Source organism: Agelaius phoeniceus, chromosome 29, assembly GCF_051311805.1.
Source record: "Agelaius phoeniceus isolate bAgePho1 chromosome 29, bAgePho1.hap1, whole genome shotgun sequence".
NCBI lineage: Eukaryota > Metazoa > Chordata > Aves > Passeriformes > Icteridae > Agelaius > Agelaius phoeniceus.
The window spans coordinates 5,445,462-5,458,836 of NC_135293.1; the positions used below are offsets into that span (position 1 = coordinate 5,445,462).

The 13,375-nt window shown below is 42.4% G+C and overlaps 1 protein-coding gene across 6 annotated transcripts in view; it reads left to right on the forward strand.

Annotated features, from left to right (window-relative positions):
• The window catches only part of ELAVL1 (ELAV like RNA binding protein 1), a 64,023-nt gene that overhangs the window by 25,926 nt on the left and 24,722 nt on the right, over nucleotides 1-13,375 (forward strand). For 4 of the 6 annotated variants that reach the window (XR_013185536.1, XR_013185533.1, XR_013185535.1 and 1 more), the window contains exons 3-6: nucleotides 1,807-1,910; nucleotides 2,675-2,828; nucleotides 5,898-6,123; nucleotides 12,196-12,309. Coding sequence is in view for 3 of the 6 variants with exons in the window: in XM_054649973.2 (XP_054505948.1) it covers nucleotides 1,807-1,910; nucleotides 2,675-2,828; nucleotides 5,898-6,123; nucleotides 12,196-12,309 (598 nt within the window). In the remaining 3 variants the exon portion in view is untranslated. Of the gene's footprint in view, nucleotides 1-1,806; nucleotides 1,911-2,674; nucleotides 2,829-5,897; nucleotides 6,124-11,562; nucleotides 12,172-12,195; nucleotides 12,310-13,375 lie in introns of those variants that run through there. The other 2 variants (XM_077191389.1, XM_054649974.2) reach the window with 2 other exon arrangements.

The window sequence follows — 13,375 nt, forward strand, 5'->3', positions numbered from 1 at the left end:
TGATGTCAATGACTGACCATAATGAAACAAAAGAAATGTTACAAAGGAATCAGAACAACCATGCTGTGGGTACATGTTAGAAACATTGATCAGAATTTTGCAGATGTTGTCTGTAGGTCTCCAGAGGATGGAGTTAAATCCTACTTGGCTGGCACAGAGCAGTTTGCTGTTAGCTGTGTTCTGTGTCTGGTGTCACGAGAGGCTGATTTGGAGCTGCTTTAACTCTGCCAGTCTCTAAGGGAACAGGATGTTGTTTCTGTGTGAGGCTTGAACACAGGGGATCTGGCTTCTCTAAGAGTTTTAGCAGACGGCAGAAATTACCTGTGAGTGTTTATACAAAGGGTGTATTAGACAGCAGGCTCTGACATTGTGTGGGTTCAGCTGAGTTACTGCTGGATTAGGTTTCACAAGGAAGCAGCCAAAGGCAGAGGCCGTGCCAGGAGCTGGTGCAGCTCTGCAGTCAGTCTGTTGGCATGAAAACACTGAGGGTTATTTGGGCCCTCCTTCCATTCCCCTGTGGATTTTACACTTGCAATCTCAATGTCTCAGCAGACTGGGCATCCTTTTTTTCTGTATCTGAAGTTAATCTACAGTTCTCTTGCAGCCTTTTTCTTCATTTCCTCTGACATTTGTGCCATGATATCATCACTGGACACCCGTGTCTGTTTTTGGTGTTCTGAAATGTCAGAAAAGCATATGGAAACTTCCTTGTCAGCTAAGACCATTGCAGAGCCAAGCAGTGTGATTAAAAAGGGCGCTTTCTGCACAGAATTCTTTACCATAACAATTAGCTTTGTCTTCCAGTGTCCTTAAGCCTCACAATAGAACTTAATAACTCCAAAGTAGCATATTGTTAGAGAAAAATAGCACATTTTCCTATGCATGCTTGCAATTTTTCTTTAGAAAATCCCACAGATCTGACAGAGACAAGGAGAAGCTGGCTAAAAGAGGTATGTCTTGGGTCGAATTGCAGCTTTTTTATTGTTCTGAGACAGTCTTGAAAGTATTTTAGTTATTTTTAGGCCTACACTGATAAGAACCTGTAATTGTTAGGAAATTGCAACTCAAAATGATCTTAGTATGTAATGTTATAATTGATAGTAGCAAGTGTGGAGATTGGAGGTAGAAGCAAAACACACAAGTATCCAAATAAATATCCTTTTTCTTAAATATTTTAAGGATTTTTATTATTAATATCAAATTATTCCTTTAAGAGTAACCTTAATTAAGGTAACAGTACATGGATTGTCTGCTTTAAAGATAATTTTTCACTCTTCACTATGATGCTGTGTTTGGGAAACTGGCTGCTTGTTAGCTGTATTAATGATGGATTGGAAACTTCTTTTTCCCTCTTGTCCCCAGGGGTGGAGGTTGGAATAGCCAAAGAAATTACGAGGGTCTTCATTTCATACCTGACAGCTCATCCGTTGACATTTTCTCACTTTCTGCTCTCTATCCACAAGACTTTGTACTGATGAACTTGGTTAAGTCACTGCCTTTGTTCCACACCCATGAAGTTTGCAAGACTGGTCAGAGTTGGTGTTTTAGCCCTAAATTTCTTCCTGTTAAAGGATGCTCTGTCCAGTGCCTGCTGTCTGTGAAGGCAGTGGGATGTCCAGAGTGGAAATAAAAGACCTCTGAATTACTCATGATGTGTGCCAGCCTTGGGAAACCTCCTTGGCTCACTGAAATATTTGCTGTGTGGATTGTGTATGTTAAGTTCACTTCTTGTTTGCATTTCCTTTCAATTTAGTAGCGATAACATAATTTTGTTGGATTAATTTTAAAAAATGTTCTTCCCTTTAGGACACAGCTTAGGCTATGGCTTCGTGAACTATGTAACTGCAAAAGATGCTGAAAGAGCAATAAACACACTGAATGGCCTCAGACTTCAGTCAAAAACTATCAAGGTAGGAGCTCTTCAGTTGTCTGTGAAAACAGCGTTGTAATAAACTTTATTCTGATGGTAAAGTTTGTGTGTTCCCAGCTGCAGCAAGCATGAATCTGGGAGGAGAATAGTGAAGTGTTTTGAAACAGCTTAGTATTTGAAGGTTTCTTTTCTTTATATTCCCACCATTTTACAGCAGTAGAGGGACCACTATAGATGGTTGGCAGGCGTTTAACTCATGCACATCTTGGAAGCTTTGGAATATTTATTGTAAATCTTGTTAGTCCACATGCAAACAACAGCCTGTGCTCTGTGTGTAGGACTCACTTCTGCTTAGGTGATTTATGCAGCTTTCTCCAGTAGTAGAAATTAGGACACAAAACTGCACCCTACTCATGCCATATTTTTATGAAGCTTTAGAAGATATACTGACAGGACAAGTTCCTGATGTGAGCTGTGGCAGGGCCAGTGGCTGAGTCAAAACTCAGGATTCTTGGTGTGGCAGAAGTGTTTGCTGGGAGCATTGGCATTGCTCTGTTGCTGTCTCCTTACAGCAATGCTAATACAGTTGTTATCACTTGGGTTAGCCCAAAATGAATGGCATTATGTAGGGACATGCCCTTTCTCCTGTTGTTTGGTTGATTTTCCCCTACTGTCTCGGTTCCATTTTTTTTAATTCCAGTAAAAATGCATGTGTTGGTAATGGGGGAGTTAGTTAAATTGGCTCATGACAATAAACTGATCTTCCCTGTTAATACCCTACATGTGTTTTTCTTTCTTTTCAAGGTTTCCTATGCCCGCCCGAGTTCTGAAGTTATCAAGGATGCTAATTTATACATCAGTGGCCTGCCCCGCTCAATGACACAGAAGGATGTAGAAGATATGTTTTCCCGTTTTGGGCGCATCATCAACTCACGTGTGCTTGTGGATCAAACCACAGGTGAGTTCTGGGACCTTGGCTGTGGAAAACTGGAGTGTACAGCATGGATTTGGTGTTTTCTGAGACTAGCAGTACCTAAACTTCAGTAAATTAGACTTCCACAAGCTAATCATGACATCTGCTGTCAGCTGGTGATAGAATTTTGACAGGATATCCATGTTCAGTGATTTTTTTTTAAACACAGAATGACTCACACTGTCTTTTTCAGCTTACAGCCCAAACCTCAGACCTTATTAAAATAGGATTATTGTCATTTTTATCAGCTACTGATTTGCCAAATTACTTTCTTGTTCTGATGGTTGCTGGCACTGCAATGTATTTCTGGGCCTGGAGTGCTGATCTTACTTTGACTTTACACACGTGCAGCTCTTATCCACTGGTCAATTCCAGGCCATAGTTAGAGATTTAAAGCAAAACAAAAATGTATTTTGTACCAGCCTGAAACTCACTCAATTTTCTTATATTTCAAACCATGTGAGATGTCTTACAGGCTTCTTTGGTTACTCCTCAGCAAGGGAATTAATTTCCTACACTTAGTACTGCCCTGAAAGTTCTAAATGTATTTTATGTATTAAAAAAGGAAAAAAAAAAAAAGAAAAGAAAGGGGAGAAGTCACTTACTTAGGCACTTGGCTCAGGGGAGACCAAAGTTAAAGTTTTCTTTGTGATGGCAGTTCTGACTCTGTTACAGTGTGTTTTCAGAGTTTTAAGTTCTTACCCTGTTATTTCAGACAGTATAACTGTCTAGCTTATCCTGTCACCCAGCTGTTCTGTGGTTTTACTGGTAGCCCATATGTCATGTATTAATCTGGAGAGAGCTTTTACAAATACACTTTTTCATTGATTATGCATCTGGTGTATTGGAATAGAAGACAATCTAAATCTGGCAATTCCACATTTAACATTTATAACTGGGATGTGCATTTATACACTTCAGTTCAGAAGCAGCTTTCCTGCTCTGTGAGGAATCAGCTGTAGTTTGGAGTGGGCCACCAGCAGCTCCTTGTGGGCTCAGTCTGAGAGCAGGCTGAGATCTGCAGGGCTGTGTCCCCATCAGAGCCACCTCCTGGTCCAGGCACCATTTGCAGGTGTTTGGTCAGATGGTGCTGCAAATGTGACTGTGCATCAGAGAAACCTGAGGTGGCTTGGTGAGATCTGGGGACTGACTTGGCACACACTCCATGGCTGAGTGAGGAAAATCCCATCCTGCCTGGAGAATATTGTTTTGACCAACTCTGATACCTGTATGGCTCTGTCCCTAAGCTGGTTGTCTAGGATGCAGCTGTAATGAGAAGCAAGAAAAAGACTTGTGGAGCACAGCAAACTTAGTAATGCAAGTCTCAAAACTATGGGGTCTCGAGAACATCTAGATTTGACAGAGCTGTAAAATGACAGAAGTCTGATACAAATAAAATCTCCCCAAGAATAATATAGTTTTCATGGGTGTGCTGAGGCCTGATGCTGTGTAATTCAGCTCAGAACACACCACCTGCTTTCCCATAGCCTTAATAATGCATTGACTGAAGAGTGGGTTCTGTTGCATCTCACAGTTAGTGCCTGCAGAGCCGGCCTTGCCGTCTCACCAGGAATGTGGCTATGCCTTGGCTTTAAGCCTGCCTTTCATATCTTGATCTGCTCCCACTGAAGACACATTTTAATTTGTATTAGCTGTACCTTCTCACAGAGATGGTACTCCAGCTTTTGGAAATTATTCTGTTTAAAAATACACTTTCTAAAATATTTACGTTTTAAACGAATGCTTTGAGAAGCACTAGGATGAGCAGCATGAAAGTGGAGGAGTCACAGTAAGCTGAGCTCTAAGATGGCCTTGCTGAGTTCTTAGTCATGCTGCTGCCCTCGGCCTTCCCAGGGGGAGCCATACCCTTCCCCTGGCACAGAGGCTGATCTCAGTGGCACTTGAGCACACAGGGCTGTCAGCTCTGCTCTGGTGAGCCCAGGTGTTGTTATTTATCAAAAGGCAATCACGCCTTGTTTGCTTCAGGCCCAGGTCATGACATGTTGCATTTCCTTCTGTGAAACAGAGAAAATTATCCTCAACTATTACCAACAACAGTTTATGATTTTGTGGTTTATGATAAGATTAACTTCTGTATCTTTGAAGATGTTCCTGGGTGGATGTGAAGAAAACAAAGTATCTGATATGTCCCTTTCTGAAACAGAGCTAATGAAGTCCTACATTTACAGTCCTGGCCACAATACCTCCTTTGGAATGGCATTTAAACAAAATGTGCCCTTTTAGCTTCACTGTGATAAACCGTGTTTTCAGCCTACGGTCAAGTCACAGATAAGAAGCAAGGGGAGGAGAGGAGAGCTTACAAGGCATAACTTGTACCTCAGTCAGAAGGAAACAGCATCCAGGGACTGGGACTAGGAAAAAAATACACAAATTTTTAACAGCTGTGATATTGGTTCAGTACAGCTACCAAGAGGTAATTCTTCATTGATTTTAATGAATAAAAATAATCTATGTGCCAGCTGGAAATAGCCTGTGTGAAATTCTGGTGAAATTCTGATCTCTCAATTAAAAAAGGTGGAAGTCCTTTATTATAGTCAGACATTTGTTCCCTCATCTCTGAGGCTGAATGTGTTTCTAGCATGGAAAAACGAAAACATTTGCAAAAATGTTTAAATTCTGTGTTTGCAGATGCTCTTTAGTGATAAAGTAATTGAAACTAAGGGGTTTGGGTTTGTTTTTAACCATCTGGAGTTAATTCTTTTTTTTTTACTTAATTTAAAATGTTGAGTTTTTTGTGAATGGAAATGTCAGTTGATGATGAGTATAATGGAATTCTACCACATATTTTTTTAAGTGTTTAGTCACTGTGGTTGTTACAGCTGAAATGAGTACGCTAATTTGTCTTTGGTTTCTTAATTTTGTACTTTATCCTCCAGCTGCCAAAGAAATATAAATGTAGAGAACTTGAAAGCTGTGACCATAGAAATACTGAACGTTTTTGGGTTTTGTTTTCAAAGTTATTTTGAGTTTATCCTGAACTTCAATTTTTTTTGTTTGTTTGTTTGTTTGTTTTTTTATTGGTTTGGTTACAAGGTTTGTCCAGAGGGGTCGCATTTATCCGGTTTGACAAAAGGTCAGAAGCAGAAGAGGCAATTACAAATTTCAATGGTCACAAACCCCCAGGTTCCTCCGAGCCCATTACAGTGAAGTTTGCAGCCAACCCTAACCAGAACAAAAATGTGGCACTGTTGTCGCAGCTGTGTCATTCACCAGCTAGACGGTTTGGAGGGCCAGTGCATCACCAGGCACAGAGATTCAGGTAGGTTAGGAGGAATAAATGCATTTAAGGCTTGCTCCTGTTCCCGTGGTTGTGTGGGGAGCTGTGCCCCCCACAGCTGGGCAGTGATACCTTCACTGCAGTATGTGTGAATGAATACATAGTGCACTATGTGTCCTCAGTGTTATGTAAAGAAACTGTTGCATTAAAATATGATTAAAGAAAAATCTTACTTGTAAAATTTATATTGAAGTTAGTGTTTAAAGGTACCTGCAGTCTGGTGTCTGTTTCCACTACTGGATTACAGTGAGGGGACAGCAGCAGCAGGTTCCAGGTGGGTGTTGGTAGGTGCCTGTCTCAACAGATCCCTGTTCTGTGGTTTATATATCTGAACACAAATAGAATTTGGCAACTTTATTAAAGCTCTGAATGGTTGGTTCCAGCAGGGAGGTGTTACAATAAGAGAGGAAAACCTTATTTCTGATGAGGAGGTTCTGTGGGATTCCTTCCTGCATTGCAGCCTGTGCAGGGTTCTGCCTTCCCTCGAGGCCTCAAGACTTTACTGATGAGAATATTGAGCAGTTGCAGCTTCCTGTCTGCTTCCAGAGCTATGGAAGACACTGTGCTTTGCCATAGAAAATTGCTTTGGTTGCTTTGAATTTGAATTGCTTGAATTGGAAGTGCCTTGGGTGTTCGTGGAGGAAGCTGATGGTTGGAGGGTGGTCTGGAAAATGCAATGTATTGACTGTCTTGCAGAGAAGCAATAGGCTTTGAGATGATATATGTTTCTGAGAGTAGTGGTTCCCTGTTGAGAATTTACTCCTTTTTTTTTTAATGTTCTACTGTAAGGGATCCAATCAGCTCAGTAAAATTGGACTGAAGTCTCAGCCACCTTTTAGCTGTGCTGCTGTTCCAGTGTTGCTGTCTCCTGTCCACAGTGCTGTAGCTCAGCATTTTGAGCACAGCTCTGTGTAATGGGTCTCCAGAGAAAATTCATACCTTGTAGTCAGTTGTGGTTTTATACTGAGAGTGGTTGAACAGTTTGTCCAAGGAGACAGTGAAGTTTCTGTCCTTGGAGATGCTGAAACCTGGCTAGAATTGATACCAAAAGAGTTCATCTAATTTCTACTGTGCCTGTGTAGTTTTAGCAGGAAACAGAGTATGCAGGATCTGTTTTCTCAGCAAGGATGGTTGGAAGATAAGGGGAAGACATCTGGCTTAGGGATGCAGCCACAGCCAAAATAAGGACTGAACCTGGGAAATTGGGAAGAGCTTTATGGTAATGAGCAAAATATGCATGTGGTGACTGTGTATAAGCAACACACTTGTAGAAGATCATGTGCACACAAGGTGGAGTTATCCCCTGTGCATCCAGGCCTGCAATGAGTAATGAATGCCCTTCTGAACACTACATTGGTGTTAAGGATGTTTATTTGACTGTTTTCTGGTGAGTGTCGGTGACAGGATGAGCCCGAGCAACCTGTTCCAAGTGCCTTGCTTCTAGCAGGGGTTTTATTAGAGGATTTCCAAAGGTTCCTGCCAGTCTCAGTTGTTCCCCAGTTCTCTTCAGCTGTAGCCCAGGGAAGTCAGCTCAGGCAGCTCCTCGTTTCCCTGAAGCAGTCACCCATAACTCCATACCAAACCTCCTGAGCCATGCTGAGGAATGCAATTCTGAATTGTTTGCATTTAGGTGAATTATTAAAAAAATCAACACATCTGCCCTTTGTCTCAGCCAGGGCTTCAGTGTGTCCAGATCCTACTCAAATCTTTTTCATTCTTAATGTTCTTAATTTACTTGGACATTTTCATCATCGTTCTTCTCTGTAAAATCAAAATGCATCAGAATAAAGAGTGCAAATAATATTCACATCCTTAATTAAGAGACCAAATACTTTTAATTCAATCCTGTAATGATCACTCAGAAACAATAAAAACTATTAATGTATTTATATTAAGAGTTGCTGGTGAAACTAAATTTTAATAACCAGTTAGTTCATTATTCTCTTAATGCACCATTTAGAGCAGCATTAATGTCAGTCGTGTGCATTTCATAGAATCATGGACTGGTTTGGGTTGGAAGGGACCTTAAAGCTCATCTCATCCCACCCTTGCCGTGGGCAGGGACATCTTCCACTATCCCAGCATGTTCCAAGCCCTGTGCAACCTGGCCTGGAACACTTTCAGGGATGGGGCAGACACACAGCGTGTTTCTGTAGGCTTGGGGTGTCACAGTGGGGGCTAAGGGGAAGAAAATGTTGTGTGTCTGTTCCATTCCTGCTGCCCTGGGAGCTGTGTCCTGCTGGCTGGCTGTGCCCAGTGCTTGTTTGCCAGCACACCTTGGCTGGCTGCTGCTCCCAGTGGCAGACCTGCTGGTGGGGAAAGATTTTGGGGTCCCACAGCCTGGCAGAGGTGGGAGTAGAGTTGAGGTAAGGCTGTGCTTTCAGGAAGATGATGTGGACACAAGAGCCCCCAGCTGACCTGCAGACACAAGCTCTTCATCTCTGCCTTGTCACAGACTTGTGAGAGCTCCAGCATTTACTGCAAAGCTTCCTTCCCTCAATCACTCGTGCAGGCACCTCTGTACACATATGCACAACACTTACACCATGGGGTCATGGAATTATTAAGGTTGGAAAAGATGTCCAACATCATCAAGTCTGTCCCACAACCTTTTGTATTTTTCTTTAGTGTTAGCTGCAAGTTCTTGTAGTGAGTCTGTCTTCCTTGAAGGATGCTGAACTGAAGGAGTAGTGATTATTCATGCTGTGTTTAAGCTCAGGAGCCTGAGTTTGGGCTGAGTCTTGTTTGTTTTGGTAGTGAACAAGACAGGATGAATGGATAAGCAGCTTCCACAGAGCCCACAGTCTGTATAAATTAAAGTTGCGATCTCTGCTCCACAGAGGTTGAACACGTAACCTGATATTTTGATTACATTCATCTCGTTTCATCATAATCCCTATAAATCCAGGATTAAAATATCTAAAAAGTATCTAAAGTATCTTTAGTATCTAATTTGTAATTATTAATTTCCTACAGATATTTCTCCGACCCTTTGTTTAATGTTCTTTTAATCCTTTTGAGTTCCTGTGGTGTTTGTGGCTCACATCAGGAGCTGATCTTAGTGCTGTGTCCCACTGGATTCTGGACTAATTCAAAGACCCAGGCTCTCTGCTTCCATCCAGAGGGAATGATGCCACAGCATGAGGTTGTGTCTGGAGGACAGATAAAACATCTGGGGTTTCTTTAGAGTGTAAGATTTGTTTACATAAAGAAAATAGCAGATCTCCAGGTGCTGAACTGTGATGAAATGGAGGGGTTTAGCTCCTGTAGCATGAGGAGGCTGCTCAGGGCCCCTGGAAGTCCTGCGCTTTTGCAGCTCACAGAGCTTTATAGCAGAACAAAGCTGATACTGCTTTCAGACTTGTTCAGGGTTGGTGCCAGTTCCCAGTTCCTGTAATGGGCATAACTCCACCAGTATCAGCCCTTGAGTTCTGCCCTGAATGCCTGAAGGGAGCTATTTCTGATAGTTCTTTGATCCATGGGGAAATGGAAGAAGACTGTTGAACCCTGTCAGTGATACAGTTGCTCAGACATCTCCTGTACACCTGCTTGGTATCACTCCAGTGAAATGTTTAAATTTTCAGTTTTTAAACCAATAATTATATATAATTTGGATGTAAGCTGTGTGTATTGAGTAGAAACCATTTCATCCAGAGTAGTATTTCATCAAAGTTCTGGAAGAATATGGGAGTGAAATCCCAGTTGCTTCTGTTCTTCCTTACATGGTTGTTTGACCCAACACCCTGATTTTTTTCAGGCTTAGAGCTTGTGTCACTGAGTTCTCAACAAGATTTGTGTTGGCCACAGCAGATCTTTTCTGTCTGTAACAAAGACAGCAGAAAAAGTTGCCTTTCAGAAGGACATTGTCAGTGTAGCTGAGCTCCTGCTCTTTGTGGAACTATTAAAAAATAAAAAGCTGCCAAGCTCAAGTGCAATGGCAACACAGGCTGGGATTAAAACGAATGTTCCTGCTTATTGGCATCCCACCTGTGGTGCTGTATGGAACTGTCCTCAGAGTGCAGGCAAAAGAGTTCAGCAAAACCAGCACAAAGCTATGTTAGGGGAGGTTTAGGTTGGATATTAAGGCAAGGTTCTGCCCCCTGAGGCTGCTGGGCACTGCCCAGGCTCCCCAGGGAATGGCCCCAAGGCTGCCAGAGCTCCAGGAGCTCCCAGGGGTGCTCAGGGTGGGGTTCTTGGGGTGGCTGGGCAGGGACAGGGGCTGCACTGATGATCCCTGTGGGTCCCTTCCAGCTCAGGAGTTTCTGTGGTTCTATGAAAAGAATTTATAAGACTTACAGACCTAAAAAGAAACTGCTTTCATTTAGGAGTGTCATTTCTGAGATTACATCCTCCAGTGAGTTAATCTAATCTCAGGATCTGTTAAATGAAGCAGGCTGTCTGTCTAATGGCAGAAGGAGCAAAAGGTCATTGATAGAAACAAGAAGCTTATAAAGTAAAAAGAGTTATGATGGAAAATACACTGTTGTTGATACCTAGTGTCCCAAGATGTTGGCATATTATAGGTTAGCGTGGCTGGAAAGAACCATCCACAAATAACACTGGCTACAGACTCTTTGGGAGGGTTGAAAAAGCAGTGTGGAGGAGACAGCATAAAAATAATTTCAACAGAAATTGGGACACCAGCTGTAAGTGTGCTAAGACTGAGATTGTTCAAATTACAGTATTAAAGGAATTTTAAAACCACTTTCTCTGAAGCATCCTGGATCTCTGTTGGTCTTTGTGTTTGTCATAGTAGGGCATTCTTTTAAACATCCTTAATAAGTGTAACTTCCTAAAGGTCATCTTAAATTGGCATGGCCACAAAAATCTGTCCCGGTAGGACAGAGAGCTGTGTGTCAGCTGCTCCAGCCCTGCTTATGCAGGCTGTCACCCTGAGCTGAGTGAGAGATCTGGGGTCCCTCGTGTGCAGAGTGAGAGCAGACATTCATCAGATTAGCTGAATAGTATTTCCTACAGGTTGTTTTTTTTTTTCCAAATTACTTTTCTAATCTTTTAGGGGACTTCTTTGGTTTTACCCTGTTTTGTTTGGTTTGGGTATTTTAATAAACCTGTAACATTTTTGTGAGACAAAGCAGGAAGAGAGGACAATCTGTTTAAAGATAAGTGTATCCAAAAGCAGAGGTACTTGCTATTTTAAATTATTTTGTCTGTAACAAGCATTCAGATTTGTTTTCTTGCATTTAACACCATTGCTCTTCTACAACTGATTGCATGGGATATGCAGTATCATGATATGGTGTTACCTGGGCTGAGCCTTTGGAGCAGGCAGGGGCAGAGCTATACTGACTGCTGGAACCAACATCAGGCAATTCTCAGCTCAGTGGTTTGAGAAGGGATTCAGGACTGGTGATCTGTTGAGATGGAAACTTGACAGATATTAAGATAAATTCATCCTACCAGATTATTACTCACTTGGAAAGAAGCTACAGAACTGAAGGTGTCTGTCAGAACAAGTAAGTCTATCAAGCATGCAAGCACAGGAACGTTTTTATACAAAGCCAAAAGAAATACCAGATGTGTCACCTCTTCATCAGATCATACGGGTTGGTATGTCTCATTCACCTTGTGGTACTTCTAACTGCTTTTTCAGTTTGGCTGTAGTACAAGGCTTCCCAAACTTGTTTTTTCTTAGTGCTGGCTGGCAGTGAGTTGCTGCAGCTCAGCAGTGTCCCACTGTGCTCTGGGAGCCCCCAGGGCTGCAGAGCAGCAGCAAGGGAGGGATGGAGTGACACTTGCTCTGGGGACAGGAGAGTCCAGGAGCTCAGGTGTCCAAGGCAGGGAGCTCTGGGCACCAGAGAGCCTGGGGGAGATGGGCACTGAGTGGTTCTCGTGTGTGAGTGCACAGTGTGTGTGTGTGAGTGAGTGTGCACTGCCATCCCTCTGCTCCCCTCCCTCCCCGTACTCCTCGAGCCCTCCCTCCTCGAGAAAGGCAGCAGCAGCTCCTTGATGCAGGGCAAGAAAGAGTCAGAGGGGAAGCATTTGGCACTTACTGCAGCATTCACTGCCCAGACATCCCTTCCCTGTTTCCTCCAGGTCAGCAGAGAATCAGGATCTGCCACCGCCCTGCTCTTGGCAGAGAGCAGCTCGTGTACCGCTTTTAAGGGGTTTGCAAATCACCAGTGGTACACCTCAATTTGGGAACCCCTGGTATAGTATCATTATATTTCTATGATCACATGACCTCATATTTTTAAATAATAAATAAGCACAAGGGTTCAAAGTGAGTTTTTGACATTAACTTTCACATTTCCTGGCCTTTGAGTGCTTAGCTGTGCAACCTTAATATTGCACTAAAATATTCAGAAGCTTTGATTTTCTGGAGTTTAGGCCAGAAATAGAATAAAGGGGAATTAGAAATGTGGGGTTTAGGGAAAATAAATTAATACAAAACGAGACATAAAAAGGAGAAGATTTTTGCTTTTTGTTATGCATGAATCCTGCTGAGGTATTGTGAAGGAGGCAGGATTCAGGAAGAATGGGTAGGTGATTTTAAAAATCCAGTTCAATAAAGTCAGATCTGAGTTTTCCTGGAAAAATTATTAAAACCATCCATACACACTGGAATAATAAAACTGCACTGAGCCTGCTCATGTTGTGAGTGTTTGCCTGCACCTGCTGCCTTTGGGTGGAAAGGGAGTAGGTTTTGTTCTGCTTCACAAAAGAAGAAATTAATACATACAATCTCTACTCCTAAGAACCCAGAACACTCATCCCCTGCCCCAGCAAATCCAAAGAAACTCTTTGACTTAAAGAGTTTCCCAACATGTTCTTTTAGAGGCAAGAAAAGGAGCATGGGGTGAAAGAAAATCTCCTCTTGTGAAATAAGTGGGAGATGCCTGGGGGTGTCTGGGGCCTCTGGGAGGTGCTGCCTGTGCCCCTGAACTCAAGCAGTTCTGCAGCAATGCCCTGGACACTCGGAGCAGCCTGGCTGAGTTCAGGCATCCATCCAGGTCCCCTGGGAAGGTGATTATGTAATCTTGCCTTGCCTGTTCCTTGCCTATTTCTAAGGATAGTTCCCTGTTTGATAAAGCAGTTGGAATACTTAACTTTTTTTTTTTTTTCTGGCAGCTGTCAATTTGATTGTCAATTTGAATGGGGAAACATTTATGTGGCGGTTTTGATGTGCCATGTATAAAATATTCATTCTCAGTTGCTTCCCATTCAAGTTAATTTGCTTAATTGAACATGAAATATTGTGCTTTTTATTTGCTAG